General features: G+C 42.1%; 1 protein-coding gene across 12 annotated transcripts in view; it reads right to left on the bottom strand.

Annotated features, from left to right (window-relative positions):
- TULP4 (TUB like protein 4) overlaps positions 1 to 20,698 on the bottom strand; it is a 278,355-nt gene that overhangs the window by 38,832 nt on the left and 218,825 nt on the right. For 10 of the 12 annotated variants that reach the window (XM_078370392.1, XM_078370390.1, XM_035297062.3 and 7 more), the window contains 2 exons: positions 19,640 to 19,774; positions 10,351 to 10,517 (listed from right to left, as the gene is read on the bottom strand). The exons of the other annotated variants lie outside the window; for them this stretch is intronic. In XM_078370392.1, coding sequence (XP_078226518.1) covers positions 10,351 to 10,517; positions 19,640 to 19,774 — 302 coding nt within the window. The remainder of the gene's footprint in view (positions 1 to 10,350; positions 10,518 to 19,639; positions 19,775 to 20,698) is intronic. 12 annotated transcript variants of the gene reach the window in all.

Here is a 20,698-nt window from a genome sequence, read left to right as displayed (position 1 = left end):
CAGGCAATGGCTTTCTATGCAATAACCTACAACCTAATTAACTTGGAAATACATTATCCAACCTAAATTGCATTTAGTTCTTTTTATAAGCAGTCCAATAAATCGCCTAACTTCCTTTCTGCTATAAAAATGTCCCTGCCTTTGGACTCCTTGAATAGCACAGCATAGCTCACATGTGATTTTAGAATCATTAGACAAGAGTTAAACTGGTGCTAAATATAATTAATATTGTACTTGATTTTTAATGGCATCATTATTTAACCTTGTATTACTGAGGCAATTTTTTCAATGGTTGAAATGGACCCTCAATGAAAGAAAGAATCAATAATTTATAGAAATGCTGAGGTACTGTAGAGCTATTTTTCTTCAAAGGAAGATCAGTCAAGGCCTTTTCTCTTTTGTCTGAGCTCAAACATTTTAATTCAGGATCCATGTTAGTTTCATGTGATGGCTGATGAGAACTTTTGCAGTGGTTAAGGCCACTGAACCTACAGTCTAGGCACTGGTCAGAAAAAGGAAGCCTCTGACTTCAGGAAAATAACCCAAGTAGACAGAGAAGTGTAATACATGCCAGAGGTGTTAAGCACCCTGAGGGTTTACAGAGGGGAACCTAAATCCACTGGGCAGCTTTAAAAGAAAACGTGACTGAGCTGGCCCTGAGGAGGATCTATCTCCTGAGCTAAACCAGCAGGAAGAACATTCCCTGTGGAGGGAACAGAATGCCAGCAGGAAGGGGGCCCTAAGTCAGACATAGTGGGGACAATGCTGTGTTTCAGCACTTGAATTCACAAGTATTTTAATAATCATAAAAGCCTTATAAAGAATCAGCATGAGATTGATTATAAATGCCACATAGCCTACAGGTTCAAACAATCAACAGAAAGATGAAAGGAAGCCTATGTTGACACCACTCCATCCATAAACCCACAGAAACAATATTAACTAAGTATGTTCTAGGCAATGCACTGGCAGTGGGGCCACAAATACAATCAAGTTAATCTCTCCTTCCTTCAATCCCAAATCCACAGGGACTCCAATCGTTATGTTTATTTTGCCAATGACCTAGCCTTATACATATGGCCTTAACTCTGTTCTACTTCAGCTCTTTCCTGGGTTCACTTAGAATGACTTCACTTCCAAAATTTAAAGTCCCTGTCCAACCACAACTTCCCATTTTGTTGTTATCACCTCCTCCTGAACATGTCTTTCTATGACTCTACACTTCCTAGCCTCAGGTGATGAGTATCTAACATCCGATGCCATGGCGGCCCAATTCCACAGCATCCTTTGCAGTTTCCTAGATTCCTTCTACTTCTTGGCCCTTCTACTACACTAATCCTTCCAGTTTCTAGTTTTAGGCAATTGGTAGTACTGACTCTAGGGTTACAGTGGAGGTATGAACATTAAATTTAGTATCTTGAATGGCTCGTGGATGGCACTCCATGGCACCCCTGCCAAATGTTCCCTGTGCTTTTCATCCGGCCTTTAGTTCAGTGAGAAGACAGGCGTTGTGCTGTAATATGTGCTTTGGCTCCCTCCTTGACTTAAAAATCCTTTGTCTCTTTCTACAATCTCTCCTTCTTTTCTGTCTCTTCCAGATTAAACCTCCCTACTGCCCTCAAACCCACATCTTCTAACTTGCACTGGGCTCTTGTTCCTTGCTGCTCTTTTTCTTGCTTCCTTATTTCTTCTTTTTGCCCCAAAGCCTTATTAATTGTGTATGAACACAGTCATGCCTCTCCATTTCAAGTTATCATCCTCTCTCTGCCTTCCCCTCAAACCCTGTCAAACAGTAGTTTATATGTGCTGCCCCAGCTTCTTTGCCAGCCGCCTGGTCGCCCATGCTTTATCTTGGCTGTCGCAGCTGCATCTCCAGCACCTAGAACAACGCCTGGCATACAGATGGCTCAATAAAGACTGACTGACTGAATGAAAAATCTTTTACCATGTGACTTCCATCACTCCATCGCTATTCTACTGAGACCATTCTTTGAACTTAAAACCTACAAATCCAATTTTTCATGTCTACTTTCAGCTGTTGTTCTCTTGATTGACATATTTCCCTTAATGTTTCTTTCTTTTTTTTTTTTTTTGAGATGGAGTTTCGCTCTTGTTACCCAGGCAGGAGAGCAATGGAGTGATCGCGGCTCACCGCAACCTCTGCCTCCTGGGTTCAGGCAATTCTCCTGCCTCAGCCTCCTTTTTTTTTTTTTAAATGAAGTCTCACTCTGTAGCCCAGGCTGGAGTGCAGTGACACGATCTCAGCTCACTGCAACCTCCACTTCCCAGGTCCCAGTTCAAGTAATTCTCCTACTTTAGCCTCCCAAGTAGCTGGGATTACAGGCATGAGCCACCATGACCAGCTAATTTTTGTATTTTTTAGTAGAGACGGAGTTTTACCATGTCGGCCAGTCAGGTCTTGAACTCCTGACCTCATAATCTGCCCGCCTCAGCCTCCCAAAGTGATGGGATTACAGGTGTGAGCCACCGCGCCTGGCCCCCTTAATGTTTCTTTATGACATTCCTCTTCCATCTCCTTCCTTCTGCTGCTTGATAAATGAAGACTATCACTCTACTATCCAATTCTATGCTTGGCCCTTTCCTCATTTCCCTTCTTCCTATTAATTCCTTTGGCATTAAATTCATTTCATTTCTCAACTATGGCTTCCACGTGGATGACTAAAAATTTTTGTCTCCAACCCAGTCTCGTGCCTCAATTCCAGTCCCACATCTGCAACTGCCTTCCACTTTTAGATGTGTGGCTGTAACCAGTAACTAAGATGGTCTTTGGCCGGGTATGGTGGCTCAGACCTGTAATCCCAGTACTTTCGAAGGCTGAGGTGGGCAAATCACTTGAGGTCAGGAAATTGAGACCAGCCTGGCCAACATGATGAAACCCCATTTCTACCAAAAAATACAAAAAATAGCCAGTGTGGTGGCACATACCTGTAGTCCCAGCTACTCAAGAAAGGGAGGTGGGAGAATCTCTTGAACCCAGAAGGTAGAAGTTGCAGTGAGCTGAGATCATGTCACTGCACTCCAGCCTGGGTGACAGAGTAAGATCCTGTGTCAAAAAAGAAAAAAAAAGGTCTGCTTTCACTGGTACTGACCTCTTCCTCCTTCTCCCAGTCCTCCAAGAGCCAAATCTCTTATAATCTCTCTGAACTCTGTGTCTCTCTTCCACTCTATTTTCACTTTTCTGGTTTCTCATCCTCATTCCTTCTTACTGAGGTAACAACACTGCTGTCAGATTAGTCCCCCCAAAGTCCTGTCTCGCCTCTTCCTTGCTCATAAAATAAAAATACAAAACAAAAGTCTAAATGAAGTTTAACACCTTGGCCAGTGCTATGTATGGTCTGAATGTGTCATAATTCTTGTTGAAATCTAAACCCCATGGTGGTGGTATTAGGTGGAGCCTTTGGGAAGTGATTAAGTCATAAGGCCTTCTCCCTCACAAACAGGATTAGTGCCTTTAGAAAAGAGGTTAAATGGAGGCGCCTCTCTGCTTTTACCCCTTCTACCATGTGAGGACACAGGCACAAGGCACTGAATCTACCAGTGCCTTGATCTTGGACTTCCCAGCCTCCAGAACTGTGAGAAATAAATTTGTATCATTTATAAGTCATTCAGTCTAAGGTATGTTCTTATAGCAGCCCAAACATACTATGACATATTTGGTCCTAAGACACTTCTCTTTTTTCTTTTTTTTGAAACGGAGTTTAGCTCCTTACCCAGGCTGGAGTGCAATGGCGCAATCTCGGCTCACCGCATTTCCGCCTCCTGGGTTCAGGCAATTCTTCTGCCTCAGCCTCCTGAGTAGCTGGGATTACAGGCACGTGCCACCATGCCCAGCTAATTTTTTGTATCTTTAGTAGAGACGGGGTTTCACCATGTTGACCAGGATGGTCTCAATATCTTGACCTCGTGATCCACAGTGCTGGGATTACAGGCTTGAGCCACCACGCCCGGCCCCTAACACACTTTTTTAGTCTTACTTTCTGTTGTTGCCCCTTACATAACCTATGCTATAATCAAACTATCTTCTATTTCTAAAAGTGATTTATTATTAGTTGTTTTTTTTTTTTTTAAAGAAATCATGTTATGATTGCCAGTGATTAAAGAAACTAAGAAATAATATGAATGGCAAATAATTTTAGGTTATCAGATCCTTGGAAATTACCTAACTCACCAAGTAATTTATAGCAATAAGGTATAATCTTAAGGCTCAGTGATTCATTCAACCAGCATTTACTGAGACTCTACCGTACCGTTAGTCAAGATCTGTTTCAGGCATGGTGCAAAGCTTAGAGGAAAGCAGGCATCTGGTAAACTGAGAAACAGAAAAGTCCAGATTAGCAGGGTCAGAGGAGAATGGAGTGGTAAGAGCTAATTCTAGAGAGGATGGAGCGCCAGACTGTGGTGGTCTTTTTAAGGCACAATGAATTTTTGAACTTTATCCTAAGGGTAGTAAGAAGCTACTGATCTGACTTGTGATTTTACAAAGACTGTGGCTGCAAAGTGAAGAACAGTTTGAAAGGGAAAGGCATGGCTCAAACACCGCAGGTAAGATGAGGGTGGCTTAGGCTAAGAGGTGGCCAACGAAGACAAAATGATATAGACACAAAGCTATCTCAGAGGTAAAAATACCCACTGGGATTCAGTGGACAGGCTGACTGTGACTTCTGGCTTGAGCAGCTGGACTAAAACCTGGAAGAGGAGCATATCTGTGAGGGGGAATGTTCTGAGGTTTGGGCATGTTGAATTTGCAATGCTTATAAGGTGGCTAATGGGTTTGTGAAGGAAGCAAGTGGGTCTACACAGGCCTCTTTCCTAGGCTTCAGACCTTCACTGAGATTGAAATTAAAGCTTTAAGAGTGGTTGAAATTGTCTGAGGAATACAGAGTGAGAAGAAAGGTCAGGCAGAGGTAGAAAAATACCCACAAAGAGCAGGCGTAAGACTCTTTTCCTCCAGGTTATCAAAGCACCAGGTAAATAGTTCTATTTCAAAAGCACTTCTGTGTTATTACTTGTCTGTCTTCCTTAACTAGCTATCGAGCTCCTGCGGGTGTGGAGCGTGTCTTCCTTGCTCAGCTTGGAAACATGAGCACTCAGAGCTCAGTGCCAGCCACACAGCAGCTCCTCAAAATATCTTTGTTGGATAGTTGAACAAATGAGTGAACAAATATGCTTACTTGCCCAAGAAGATATTACAATGCTCATAGACACAGTTTAATCCTACATCCTAAGAAAAATAGATTTGAACAGACATTTCTCCAAAGAAGATATGTAACATCACTAATCAACATTAATCCTTAGGGAAATGCAAATCAAAACCACCATGAGACATCCCCTAACACTCAAGAGGACGGTTATTCTAAAACAAAAAAAGTCCCAGAAAAATGAGTGTTGGCAAGGATGTGGAAAAACTAGAATCCTTGTGTAATGTTAGTGAAAATGTAAAATGGTGCAGCTTGTAAACCAAAATTAAAATCCTAAGGCCCCTATCACCTGAATGGACCCTCTCTTGGCCAAGGAAACCCCAGAAAAACCTTAAAAATGGAATTCCCAGACATGACAGGCAGGGAGGTTGGACACACATCATTAAACTCCCTCCCTTCTGGAGTTGAGGCTTAAATGACTTGAGTAAATATAAAAATAGAGATTGTAAGGCTGACAAAAGACCCCTGATGGCAACAAGATAGCAAAGTTTTTTTTTTTTTTTTTTTTGAGATGGAGTTTTGCTCTTGTCACCCAGGCTGGAGTGTGCAGTGGTACGATCTCAGCTCACTGCAACTTCTGCTTTCTGGGTTCAAGCAATTCTCCTGTCTCGGCCTCCCGAGTAGGTGGGACTACAGGTGTGTACCACCATGCCCAGCTAATTTTTTTGTATTTTTCAGTAAAAACGGAGTTTTACCATGTTGACCAGGATGGTCTTGATCTCTTGACCTCATGATCCACCCGTCTCCGCCTCCCAAAGTGCTGGGATTATAGGTGTGAGCCACCGCACCAGGCCCAAGATAGCAAATTCTAAACAATACCTAAGGCCAGGCAAGGCAATCCTTAAGTCATGCCTAAAGGCCACCAATCTCACTAAATGGCTCATATTGTGGCTGACTCTGACACACACATCAATGTTTTAACTTAAAATATTCCTTTCTGCTGACTCCTAAACTCTATACAAAATTTTGCTCTTTTAACTAATTGTAGATTAAAGATTTTCTGAATCTACCTATGACCTATATACTCCTCTACCTCCGCCGGCTTCAAGATATTCCACATTTTCAGGCTGAGCCAACGTATACCTTCCACATGTTGATTTATGTCATTGACTGTAACTCTGGCCTCCCTGAAAGGTACAAAACCAAACTGTAATTCAACTGCTTCGGGTGCATTTTCTCAGGACCTCTTGAGACTATTTCACTGGGCTAGGGTCACTCATACTGAAAAGGGAGACCCAGGCATCTCAGATCAACTTCCCTTTTTCATTTCTGAGGCTGTAAACTTCCCCTTTTCATTCCTAAGACTGTAAACTGAAACCTTTTCATATGTAATTCCTGAGACTGTAAACCAAAACCCTTTTCATATGTAATTCCTGAGACTATAAACTGAAACCCTTTTCATATGTAATTCCTGAGACTATAAACCAAGACCCTTTTCACATGTTAAGCTATAAACCTAAGATTCTTCCATGTGTAACATCTAAAGTATAAGCCTATATAAAGACGGAACCTTCCTTTGTTAGGGGAGCTTGGCTGTTAGGCAACTATGCCACCTTGCTCCCAGCCAAATAAACCTGCCTTCCTCCTGTATTCTGTGTCTGAGAGATCCGTATCCCGCGGCCGCTCCTGCTACAATACTGGCCCAAAATAAACCTCTTTAAAATATTTTACAGAGTTTAGTCTTTCTGTTAACAAGCTGCCATGAAAAAACAGTACGGCAGTTCCTCACAAAATTAAAAGCAGAATTACCATATGATCCAGCAAGTCCACTTCTGGGCACAGATCCAGAAGACTTGAAAAGCAGGGTCTCAAAGAGATATCTGTATACCCATGTTCATAGAAGAATTATTCACAACAGCCAATAGATGGAAGGAACCCAAATGTCTATCAATTGGTAAACAAAATGTGGTATATCCATATAATAAAACACTATTCAGCCTTAAAAAGAAAGAAAATTCTGACACATGGTACAACATGGATGAACCTTGAGGACATTATGCTAAGTAAAATAAGCCAGTCATAAAAAGATAAACACTTGTAAACCAAAAATAAAATTCTAAGCCACCCAACCTGCTGAATGGGCCTGCTGTTGGCCCAGGGGATCCCAAAGGAGTCTGGAAAACTAGTTCAGGCTATGACAGGAAGGAAGGTTGGACATGCCTCCTTATACTGCCCCCCATCCCTTTGGGGTTCAGGCACAATCGACCAATATTAACAGTAAAATAGAGGTAAGACTGACAAAACAGACTCTGTAGCAATAAGATACCAAATTCCAACCTGATTCTGACACAGCAGCATACGACAGATAGCAGGACCAAAGGAAATCAAAATTTTACCCAAAGATAAATTTAACTGATATATTTTGAAATGGCCCTGCAAAGCCACCTCTTGTGGGGGAGATTTGCATTTTGTAGAGAATCTCCTTCCTTTTCTACGTCTTTTCCTGATCCAGCAGACATTTAATGAAGAGTCTGACACCTTTTAAGGTCTGAAAGGAGACATTTACCATTTATTCACTCTGAAGCCTGCTACTGAAGTGGCTTCATCTGCATAACAAGAATCTTGGTGCTGGTCACAGTGGCTCACACCTGTAATCCTCGCACTTTGGGAGGCGGAGGTGAGTGGATCATAAGGTCTGGAGTTCCAGATCAGCCTGGCCAACGTAGTGAAAATAAAAAAACAAAAACAAACAAACAAAAAAAACCCAAACAATAAAAAAAAACCACACCAAAATACTAAAAATACAAAACAAAAAAAATTAGCTGGGCATGGTGGCGTGTACCTGTAATCCCAGCTACTGGGGAGGTTGAGGCAGGAGAATTGCTTGAACCCAGGAGGCAGAGGTTGTAGTGAGCTGAGATTGCGCCACTGCACTCCAGCCTGGGCCAGAGCAAGACTCCCTCTTGGGGGTGGGGTGGGGCCGAGAGCCTTGGCTTCCACAACCCCTTAGCTTGCTTGTTTCTCCTGACTTCAACCCTTTGGGCAAAGCTTAACTCTTTCAACCAACTGCCAATCAGAAAATCTCTGAATACACCTATGACATGTATGTGCACCTGCTTCAAGATGTCCTACCTTCCCACAGACTGAACCAACATATACCTCATGAGTACTGATGTATGTCTTTGCCTGTAACTTCTGTCTCCTTAAAATGTACAAAACCAACCTGTGACCTGACTTCTTAAGGCGCATATTCTCAGGACCTCTTGAGACTGTGTCCTAGGCCATCGTTGCTCATATTTGGTTCAGAATAAATCTCTTTAAATATTGTAGAGAATTTGGTTTGTTTTGTCAATATATTGCATAATTCTACTTACATGATGTATGTAGAGTCAAACTCATAGAAAAGACAGTAAAATGGTGCTTCTCATGGATTGGGGGGAGGGAGAAATAGGGAGTAGTTGTTTAATAGGTGAAGAGTTTTAGTTCTGCAAGATGAAAAGGTGCTGGAGATTGGTTGTGAAATAATGTAACATATTCAACACTATGAAACAGTACACTTAAAAATGGTTAAGATGATAAATTCTATGTTGCATGTATTTTACTACAATTAAAAGAAGAAAATCTATTTTTAAATATTTAATGCCTGCATCTAATTACAGATTTCCCCAAATCTGGGATACCAGCCTCTCTGATGAGCTGAGTAGTGTTAGGACATAGATGCTTGTTCATTACCACCTCCACTGCCAACTCCCTCCCGGGCATGCCTCTATTACATCCTGCTGAGAATTTCACCCTCCACTATAACTGACCCAAACATCAAGTGGCCTAAAGATTTCTGGGAACTAGAAACAAATAGAAAGGGGGCCCATCCGTGTATACTTTCTTAAAGACTTTTAAGTTTTAAAATTATTGCTTAACAATAATTTAGTTAAAATGTAAAGGTTCATCACAGGCATAACAAACATAAAATTAGAGTGCGACAGGATTCAGGACACGCTTCCTCAGATATGACTGTAGGAGACCAGAATAAGCCACCACGAATCTGTCTCTTTGGCATAAAGATAATTTTGAGCCGGTTATTTTGAGATACACATAGGGTAAAGACACAGGGTAGGCTGGGAGCAGTGGCTTATGCCTGTAATCCCAGCACTTTGGGAGCCCAAGATGGGTAGATCACCTGAGGTCAGGAATTCGAGACCAGCCTGGCCAACATGGTGAAATCCTGTCTCTACTAAAAAAAAAAAAAAAAAACTACAAAAATAGCCAAGTGTGGTGTCGAGCGCCTGTAATCCTCAGCTACTCAGGAGGCTGAGGCAGGAGAATTGCTTGAACTCAGGAGGCGAAGGTTGCAGTGAGCCGAGATTGTGCACTGCACTCCAGTCTGGGCAATAAGATGAAACCTCCAGCTCAAAAAAAAAAAGTTACCCTTTTGTAAGAGAAATTGCATTTATAAAGAAAATCTCCATTTGTAAGGGTCTCTCTCTCTGCACCAGGAAAAGAAGGATGACTGGATTTCTGGAGACTTTATAAAAAAAAAGGAGAGAAGGCATTGAGTTAAATCTGCAGAACTCCCATCACCTGTGTTTTAGGAGGCTTTTCTAAACTGGACCTTTTCCCACATTCTTCTTTCTCTGTTTCTGCAAAGTATTTAAGCCTGTAGTCTATGACAATTTTTGAGCTGCTCTAGAGACTTCCTCATTTCTTTGGGTTAACTCCTGGGTATGCAGGAGATGTACATGTTATGAACCTTGTTTGTTTTCCTCTTGTTAATCTGTCTTTTGTAACAGGGAGTCCCAGCTAAGAATTCACTAAGAGAAGAAAATTATTCTTCCTCTCCTACAAGTGAATAAGTGAAGATGCACCAATCACTTCTGCAAGTTTCTGATTTCTACTTGAAACTGATGATAAACACCAGCTTTCTCTGCTTATTCACTATGTGCTCATTTGACTGGGAAATGGAATAAAGAATTCTGGTTAAAAGGCAAAAACTGCTGTCTCCGTTTTTCCTGGTTTACAACCACAACTTAACTATATTGTTAAAAAAAAAAAGATTAAAATAAAATTTGTCAATGATCATTATAATAACGTATTCACAGTATTTAACAGAAACTGGAGGAACAGTCATATAGTGGTGCCACTCCTGAAAGCAGATACTGATGAAAACGTACCTGTTTCCTAAGAACATCCTTACCTGCACAAGAGTGTCCAGTGTGAAGATGTGCTCCCCACGAACATTGTAGAACTTGACCATGGCACTCTTCAGAACGGGACCATTGGGAAGCTCTCCAAGCTGGGCCTGCCGTTCCATCCCAGCAACTGCCAGCAAGTCCCCCTGTGTGCACCACTGGGCCACCACCTCTGAAACAGAGGAGAGAGGGTCAGCACAAAGACATGGCCCTCCTTAAACAGTCATTCAGCAAGGCTACTGTCTGTCTTCAGTAGTTTACAAAATATAGACATTGAGCAAAAATAACAACAACAACAACAAAAAATATATATTTTTTTTGAGACAGAGTTTTGCTCTTGTCACTCAGGCTGAAATACAATGGCATGATCGGCTCACCACAACCTCCAGCTCCTGGGTTCAAGTGATTCTCCTGCCTCAGCCTCCTGAGTAGCTGGGACTACAGGCATGGACCACCACACACAGTTAATTTTGTATTTTTAGTAGAGATGGAATTTCTCCATGTTGGTCAGGCTGGTTTTGAACTCCTGACCTCAGATGAATCTGCCCACCTTGGCCTCCCAAAGTGCTGGGATTACAGGTGTGAGCCACAATGCCCAGCCAATGTATTCATGTTTTAGCTCACAAATACAATGACCCATTTCTCTGAAGATGATGGATTCTACTAAAAACATTCACATGAATGGGGACTGTAGTTTCCTGAAACACAAGCAAATTAGGTAGAAATCGAGATATAATAAAGTTGGCAGGTTAAATATCTATCTCCCATTCCAGTATTTCCATAATGAAAGTTGCAGAAGTTCCTTGTTTTTTTAGAGAAAGCAAGACAATAAAACCTCTGACTGTATATGCATATAAGTGCTTGGCCCACTGCTGTGTCCTCCACTCCCAGGGATGACTCAGAGAGTTTATAAATGGCAAAAATAAAAAGCAAATCGAAAACAAAGCCTAAGTTTATATTCACTTGATTTCTGGGCACTGCTGGGCAGATAAGGTTCATACAAACGACACCGGTACATATGAGAATGCTGACTTTTATTCGCCATTTGATGATGTTGCAGGGCTTAGAAAATAAATACCCCTGCTGGGAGACAGTTTTTTCAGTGAAATTTCCACACTGGAAATTCTATGCCCACCTACAAACTACTCAGTGCTATAAGAAATGGTTATCGCTGGGCACGGTGGCTCATGCCTATAATCCTACCACTTTGGGAGGCTGAGGTGGGTGAATCATGAGGTCAGGAGATCAAGACCATCCTGACCAACATGGTGAAACCCCATCTCTACTAAAAATACAAAAAAATTAGCTGGGCGTAGTGGCGCATGCCTGTAGTCCCAGCTACTCGCAAGGCTGAGGCAGGAGAATTGCTTGAACTCAGGAAGCAGAGATTGCATTGAGCCGAGATGGTGCCACTGCACTGTGTCTCAAAAAAAAAAAAAAAAAAAAAAGAGAGAGAAATGGTTATTAAAAGATTTATCTTATGCCAGTGTGAACAATTTGCTTACTTCTTGCTGGTAAAACAAAAGCTATTAATATTAATAAGATTTATTACATATTTTTTTTCTCCCTCAAGACCCTAAAATCATAATCTAGTTTATACAGAAATCTTGGAAATCTGAAACTAAAGTGGCCTACTTTGCACAGAAGCTGGGTGGAACTTAAAGAAAATGCTCTGCCCTGAAGGGCACATATTTCAGAGTTGGGGCTAGAATTCAGTGGTCCCCAGGCTCTATCAGCACACACATGACAATACCCCTCTTATTCATGCATGGTCATGATTTTGATGCTGCTACCAGAACATTCTGAGGTTACTGAAGCGCTTTTACCTCTCTTGAAAACTGGAGTGTGTCTCCTGAGGCAACATAGTTTTCCAGACCTGGGGAACCCAGAACTTTCTCATGAAATTAGCCGCAGAGCAGAAACTAGGGAGACAAAGGGCTGAGCCAAAGCAGTTATAGATGAACAGAAAATGGAAAAAAAAATTTCTCACAATCAGGAAATGAAAAATCACATAAAAGAATCAAAAATGGCCGGGCGCAGTGGCTCACGCCTGTATTCCCAGCACTTTGGGAGGCTGAGGCGGGTGGATTACGAGGTCAAGAGATCGAGACTATCCTGGTTAACATGGTGAAACCCCGTCTCTACTAAAAAATACAAAAAATTAGCTGGGCACAGTGGCACGTGCCTGTAATACCAGCTACTCAGGAGGCTGAGGCGGGAGAATTGCCTGAACCCAGGAGGCGGAGGTTGCGGTGAGCCGAGATTGCGCCACTGCACTCCAGCCTGGGTAACAAGAGCGAAACTCCGTCTCAAAAAAAAAAAAAAAAAAAGAATCAAAAACATCCTGCTGTATTAGATTCTTTTACAGATGGGAGGGGAAGCTAGAATTTGTGCACATACTAAATATGCTCTGGGCATTCAACGTCTAGGTCTGTCTCAGGGAAAGGCCTGCTTGCCATCAGGAAACTGAGATGATGTTCTCTGGAGAGCAGCTTTGGGCACACGAGGAAACCAAAAGGTGAAGCAACTAACATAAACAGTCAAAGTAGGAACAAAGATGATGGTGTCTCAAGCTTCTTAGGATAGAACTATCATTGTAATATTGTAGAAATAAAGCTGATGACATGAAATTTCCACAGCTCCTCATCTGAGCTGCACCATTCTTGTATTTATTTTTAAAATAAGATATTTTTAAAAACTGTACTGCAAGGTGGCTTTCCCCAACAGAAAAGCGGCTTGTTGCCCCTGCAGCGCTGACCTAGACACAAGATGCTTTCGGAGACTGCTCAGAGACTCAGCAAGCAACGTGGGACACTCCCAGGCTCTGTCTACTAGATGGGCTCTATCTGTCTGGCCCAAGAATATACCCAAACGTTTATAAGCGAACTCTCAGGGACGTCTTTTAATGCCGGTGCAGAGTTATAATGAGATGGCTGTCATCTACAAAGGCGAATCACAATCGCTCTTTCTTTTTTTTTTGAGTCAGTCTCGCTCTATCGCCAGGCTGGAGTGCAGTGGCGCTATCCAGTTTCAAGCAATTCTCCTGCCTCAGCCTCCCGAGTAGCTGGGACTACAGACATGCACCACCATGCCTAGCTAATTTTTTGTATTTTTAGTAGAGACAGGGTTTAACCATGTTGGCCAGGATGGTCTTGATCTCTTGACCTCATGATCTGCCTGCCTTGGTCTCTTAAAGTGCTGAAACAATCACTCTTTCAAAAAAGATTAAATTCCATACAAATAATGCCATTTCTTGTTCTAACGATTATAGAGCTAGGTGCATTAAGTGACATAGTAACATATGTGAGGGCCTCTGATGATTTAGCATAAAGCAGTCCTGGGCTACACGACAGGCAAAGCTGTGACCAGGGACACAGGCTATCTCATAAACCACTAGCACGAAAAATTCAGCAGAGGAACTAAGAAAGAACAACCCTGAATTGTTTAGTGTCAGCCAGGAGTATGTGAGTTTTCTGCAAGAGCTGAATTCCTAAGGCAAGAGATTAAAAATTTCAGAAATTAGTGGGAAAAATCAAAGCAAAAGAAAATACTCATTCAATTTCTAGATGTCACTATGATAAAAGAAGAGAAAGATACAGAAGCCCAGATATAGTCAGGACAGAACTTTTTTGCTTCAGAAACTTTTTGTAAACCATGTCTGTCTTATTAAAAAAAAAAAAAATCCCCAGTATCTTTGCCCAAGGATTCAGCAATAATTTTGTTTGAAGCTCTGATTTTTAAATTTGTTTCAGAATACAACCTGAAAGAACAAATTAATGCTCTACTCAGTAGGCCTCTATTCCCTTTTCCAAAAGCTCGTGGCCTGGAGTCTCTAATCTTGCCCTCCCAGGCAGACAGGGAGTTCTGAAGCACAGGAGAGGTCTGAACTCCAGAAGCATCTATTTTTCTCACTGCTTTTGGGAGGTGTGAGTTTTCGGTCTCTTAGGTGTTTTACACAAAGAAATTCAGCACACATACACTATTCTCCTTTAGCCAGAAATTTTATGAATCTCTTTTTGTAAAAGTCTGGAAACTTGTATGAAGTCAGTGAAAATTAAGTTATTTTGTGTTAACAAGAAGCCTGTATGTGGTGTTAGTGCTGGGTCAAAAAGAGGCAACTGAATTTTAACAGAAGAAAGATGTGCTTATCAAGCATGACATATTGTAGCTACCATTTGGAGCCTGAGGTTACCTTTGTCCCTTACATTACCATGTGTGTGATTCACCTCTTTATTAGTCATTAGACACACATGTTGTGTATGTGCATACACACCTGCATGTGGAGAAGTGGGGGGTGGAGGAAAGAGAAACTAATTAATTAGTGAAGTGTGTGATCATAAAATAACAGGTGCTTTTTTTTTCTTTAAGAAGTATGTTTTGGCCGGGCACGGTGGCTCATGCCTGTAATCCCAGCACTTTGGGAGGCCAAGGCAGGTGGATCATGATGTCAGGAGATTGAGGCCATCCTGGCCATGGTGAAACCCCATCTCTATTAAAATACAAAAAAAAATCTGGGCCTGGTGGCATGTGCTTGTAGTCCCGGCTACTCAGGAGGCTGAGGCAGGGGAATTGCTTGAATCCGGGACACAGAAGTTTCAGTGAGCCGAGGTCATGCCACTGTACTTCAGCCTGGCGAAAGAGCAACACTCCATCTCAAAAAAAAAAGAAAAAAAGAAGAAGTATGTTTCACTGCAAGGACTGAAAAAAAGGGGCATGTACTCAATGAGAACCACACAGGCAAATCTTATCAGGTCTGTCTGCAGAAGCAGATGGCATCAACGACTGAAACCACCCTGCCTCAAAAATTCCGTCCTCATTTTCTCAGTTGTACTCAATGAAATGATAAAAGATAAAATTCTGCAAAACAAAAAACAAACAAAGCCCAAGGGTTGGAGCTTTTAATTTCAAGGCACGTATGGGATGAAACGGGTGCCTCTGGGAGCTTGCTTTACCACTGAGGGATGAACTGGCTTGGCCAGAAAATTCCTGAACTCATGTTTGAATTATTTCTACTCAGGAAAAAGTATAAATCATAACAAAGGGTACAAGCCCCAAGCAAAGATAATCAATTCCCTGCTTATTGTATGATGAACAGAAGCCCCCGTTCTGAAGGAAGAGAATCTGAGGAAGGCAGAACTTCCTCGGCAAACCACTGACAAGCAAAACCAGAGCCTAACCCTCCCCAGAACCTGGCCTTTGACCCCACAGACACATCTGCAGTGAAAATGAAGTGTGCTGACTGATGCAGAAGAGGCCTGGGCAGGGACCAAGAGCTATGTGGAATTCTAGGTTCTTTTGCTCAGGATGTAAATATGTAAATTCCAGCGCTGGTGATACCCTAAAACAATATCGTGAGTCACCCTCCTCTGCTGCAAAAATTCTTTAGTGAGATATTCCTCTAAGACAGTAACAGAGAAAAACCAAGTGGACTGGAGATCTTTTTAATTTCCTCTATGAGACAAGTGGCTGACCTGTCTGTAACAGAACAAATGACCCCATGGCCAAAAACATTGCCATGTGCCATCTCTGACAGGGTTCTGGTTGTCTCTTCCCAATATTTACCAACATAATCCCTAAGATAGTGGATAAACAAATAAGTTACAAAACAAAAATGATTGCTATTCACACATAAAGGTGGAGTCCTTAAAACATCCTAAGAGAGAAAAGGTAAATTGCCTACATAGAGCACCATCGGGGCAAAGAGGACAAGATCCCAACTATGGTGCTTTGGTACACTGAGTATTTTGAATTAAAGACAACTGGAAGGCCTTAGAACAGGGGTGTCCAATATCTTGGCTTCCCTGGGCCACACTGGAAGGAGAAGAATTGTCTTGGGCCACATATAAAATGCATGAACACTAATGATAGCTGATGAACTTAAACAAACAAACAAAAATTGCAAAAAAAAAAAAAATCTCATACTGTTTTCAGAAAGTTTACAAATTTGTGTTGGGCCACATTCAAAATTGTCCTGGGCTGCATGTGGCCCATGGGCTGCAGGCTGGACAAGCATGCCTTCCAGGCTGTTTCAGAACCCCAAATTTTGGATCTCTTGTTTTCCCCAAAAAACCAGGAAAGATTTAACCACCAGAGAAGAGAATAAAAGTTGTCAAAACCTTTAGTTACAGTGCAGAGTTTCATCCCTCACCTTCCCATAACTTAAGAGTCCCATTCAGTTCCCAAGAATTATTAACAAGATAATGTCTACCTCCTGGGTCCATTCATTTCCCTTAGAAATCACTTACTACTACTAATCATAATTGCCTACTCATCTCCCCATTTCACTCTTTCCCATGGGAAGGGTATAAAACCTTCAACCATGTGGACTTTCTTTGAGTCTCTTACTTTATGTAGCTCCTACGCTTATTTACATTAACACCTTTCTATGCCTTTTTTCCTATTATCTGTCTACTGCCAGTCATTTCAGGGAATCTTCAGAGAGGACAGAAGGGAAGCTTTTCCTCTGTCCCTACAGCACCTAGTAGAGAGCACCAGCTCATGTCTACTTAATCTAACTTTCTGAAACTGGGAAGACACAGAATAACAGCATCCTGTAAATAATTTTTTCTTTTATTTTTTTTTCTTTCTTTTGAGACAAAGTCTTGCTCTGTTGCCTGGGTTGGAGTGCAATGGCACGATCTCATCTCACTGCAACCTCTGCCTCCCACATTCAAGCAATTCTCCTGCCTCAGCCTCCCAAGTAGCTGGGATGATAGGCATGCACAACCATGCCCGGCTAATTTTTGTATTTTCAGCAGAGACAGGATTTTGTCATGTTGGCTAGGCTGGTCTTGAACTCCTGACCTCAGGTGATCCACCTGTCTTGGCCTCCCAAAGTGCTGGGATTACAGGTGTGAGCCACTGCATCCTGCTGAAAGCATCCTATAAATAACTAAAAAAATTAAAAATTTTTAGATTAGATTTAGATATTTAGTTAGGCAAGAATTAAAATGAGAAACTTGCCTATAGTTTTAGAAGAAAACTCAAGAAAAAAATTTCTCATTTGGGAGAGCTCCTTTGGGTCATCTCCCAAGTTATCTAATGTATACTTTTACCTATATTGCGCATCTGGTCGCAACATCTTAGAAATGCTGCTGCAGGCCAGGTGCGGTGGCTCATACCTGTAAGCCCAGCACTTTGGGAGGCCGAGGCAGGCAGGTCACCTGAGGTCAGGAGTTAACCAGCTTGACCAATATGATGAAACCCCGTCTCTATAAAAATACAAAAATGATCTGGGCATGATAGTGCATGCCTGTAATCCCAGCTACTCAGGAGATTGAGACAGGAGAATCCTTTGAACACGGGAGGCGGAGGCTGCAGTGAGCCAAGACCACACCATTGCACTCCAGCCTGCACAATAAGTGCAAAACTTCGTCTTAAAAACAAACAAAAAAAGAAATGCTGCTTCTAACACCTAATTTATAGGCATAATACAAATGATACAGTCAAGGAATAAAAAATAATGCTTCTATAAGCAGGTAAAAATTGGAAAATTTCCTCCTGTAAAGAATAAAAAGGAACTAAGTGGTAATTACATTATTTTCAGCCTTCACCAGATATTTGCTAGAGAAATGTGTTCAGGATTCCTAGAACTAGAGGTAGGTTCTCAAAAAAAGTAATGAACTTGGTTAAAAGGTTTAAAAATAGAATTTTGAAGAAAAAAGTTGAGCGTGGATTATAAATACATTAGTGAATTTATGTTGACCATCCTTGTGTTTTAGCTCCATGAAAGACAGAACATTAAAAAAAAAATTTAGGGATAAGCAAAGAATTTAAGTTCATAATCACCACAAAAAATATGTACTCAGCCTCTACTGGGCCTATGTGTGGAATAAAGGACTTAAACATCGGTCATGTCCCTCAGGAGTTTACAGCCTAAATAATTCCTTTTAATTACAGTTCTGAAACAGTAGATTGGGATACCCAAAAGAGGGTGTGTAATATGCTTCTAAAAATGTTCTATAGTTTAAAAATAAAATAATTACTTGGGGGAGGGTACAGAGGCAGGTATGATTCTTGCCAACCAACAGTTATATACAGGGATTTGATTCTTTACATCCCTGTGAATGCTGAATCATTAAGGCAAGCAGCAGCAGCACATGCTAGTGACTCCCTAGACAGATGGCCAGTTTTGAATGACAGTAGTTAGTTATCAAAGTTTGGTATCAAAGTTCCTGGCTAGTCTCCTGCATCCTCATTCAGATTATGGGAGGTCCCTTAGACATCAAGGGTCAGAAGCAGCCCAGGTATTCAATTTTAAAACCTTTTTACATTGTACCATTCAACCCTGAAGAGAGAGATTGTTTTTCCAAAGAACTCACATCAATGGGGTCATAACATCATCAGTACTCTCGAATTGCAACATTCACAACACTCCAAATGCCTATGCCCACTGATTTTCTTTTGAGATAACAACACTCATAATAGCTATCAGGAAGGTATCAGCACTTGACCGCTGCCCTTCACATCAATGCCTCAGTGTAGTTATTGCAGAACCTCCACAAGTCTTTCAAGGTAACTTTATCGCACAACGATCAGTTCCTTAATAAGCCTGCCAGATTCTTAGAATTACAGGGACTTCTGTGTAAATGATGTCTTGTGCACCATCTGCTGCCTTAGGGATGGCAGGTGCTGCAGTCCGTTTATTGTGCAGACAGGCGTGAGTCAGATGCAAACATACTTGTACATCTCATAGAGGATCATTCTTGTCATGGTGAGGAAAAGACCAGGTGAAGATGAAGACTGAGTGTCAGGAATCTCCCTTTGAGATTAGACTAGGTTTGGATTTGGCTGGGCGTGGTGGCTCACGCCCATAATCCCAGCACTTTGGGAAGCCGAGGTGGGTGTATCACTGGAGCTCAGGAGTTCTAGATTAGTCTGGCCAACATGGTGAAACCCCGTCTCCACTAAAAATACAAAAATTAGCCAGGAATGGTGGTGGACGCCTGTAATCCTAGCTATTCAGGAGGCTGAGGAAGGAGAATCGCTTCAACATAGGAGGGGGAGGTTGCAGTGAGCCGAGATCATGCCACTGCACTCCAGTCTGGGTGACAGAGTGAGACTCCCTCTCAATAAATAAATAAACAAATCATAAAATAAAGACTAGGTATGGACTTGTCAGATAAGCAAAGGAGTAAAGAGGGAGTGGCTTTAGTTAACAGACTCCATGAAGCCCATAAGAGGTCACCAGAGAGGACAGCAGTCAGTAAGTACAGAGTGCATGAGACCAGCAGCCTTCAGGCAAACACACACAGGCCTGGTCTGTAGGTCTGGGGTGTGTGCAACGTTCTGTACCTTTCAGCCCTGAGCGGATGACTGTGGGAGACAAGTCATCGTAGTTGTTCATTAAGCTGATGTCTCCCGAGGTGAAGCTGACGGTGAGCAGAGGCTTGATGTTCTGAACTGGTATGGGATACGCTGCCGGACCATCTGCAGGAACACAAGTGCCGAGTGAAAAGAAGGCAAGCACACCACCCAAATCCAGGTTCCCAAAGCTGCCATCTTGCATGGTGCCTTAGAAATTGCCTGACAATGCACATCCTACTCTGGATTGGGATGTGACCTGAATGAAGCATTCTGTATCATTCAGGAACTACGCATGGGCCATCAGCGGGAACTAACAGAGAATTCTAGAGTAAGAAGCAGGATACTAGAGACAGCCCTGGGAGCAACTGCTGAGTGGTGAGAGTATGTGTGAAAGTTTATCAACTTGTATGTTAATGTGTTACATGGTTCTAATGATGTATAGACATAAGTTATTTTAATGTCATACAACATCCAAGGACAGTAGGAGGAGGGATGAAAACGGTTTCTTAATTCTTGTCCAAGAGAGAGAAAAGTTGCTTTTCAAGACTAAATTCTCTTTCACTGAATGTTACAGGAAATCAGCAGCCACAGTGGCCAGCCCAGATTTGGAGAAAAGGCTGGGCTGGATGTGGCTCTTACAGGCTTGCTGCACCTGCAGAGCACGGCCGGCATATGGAAAACCCTGCTCTGGAGCTACATGCAGACATTAAGGAAGGGGCCATGATGGACCATGGACTACTTGGCCTTTCACAGGTTGTTTGAAAAAGCAAAAGTAAGCCCTTCCTCGATGCCTGGATAGATCAAGGTTTTCAGAAGGCTCCTGTAGGCTTCACAGCCACACTGGGCTCATCTCAGCAGCCATCGAGGTGAGCCTGCCTGCCATCTACCTGCAGAAGAAGCCCAGTTATTGCTTTGCTTTACATCTTGACACTGCACTGTGCCAACCTCTGCACTGAAACTCCCTAGGCCACTAAGAAGAACGCTGTTACATAGGAAAGGCCAACACCTGGCATCCTCTAAACTGGCCCACTGATTCTGAGAAGGGCA

This window comes from Callithrix jacchus, chromosome 4 (genome assembly GCF_049354715.1).
Source record: "Callithrix jacchus isolate 240 chromosome 4, calJac240_pri, whole genome shotgun sequence".
Classification (NCBI taxonomy): Eukaryota; Metazoa; Chordata; class Mammalia; order Primates; family Cebidae; genus Callithrix; species Callithrix jacchus.
The sequence above is the reverse complement of the archived record's forward strand: the minus strand, read 5'-3'. Positions and strand labels throughout refer to the sequence as shown.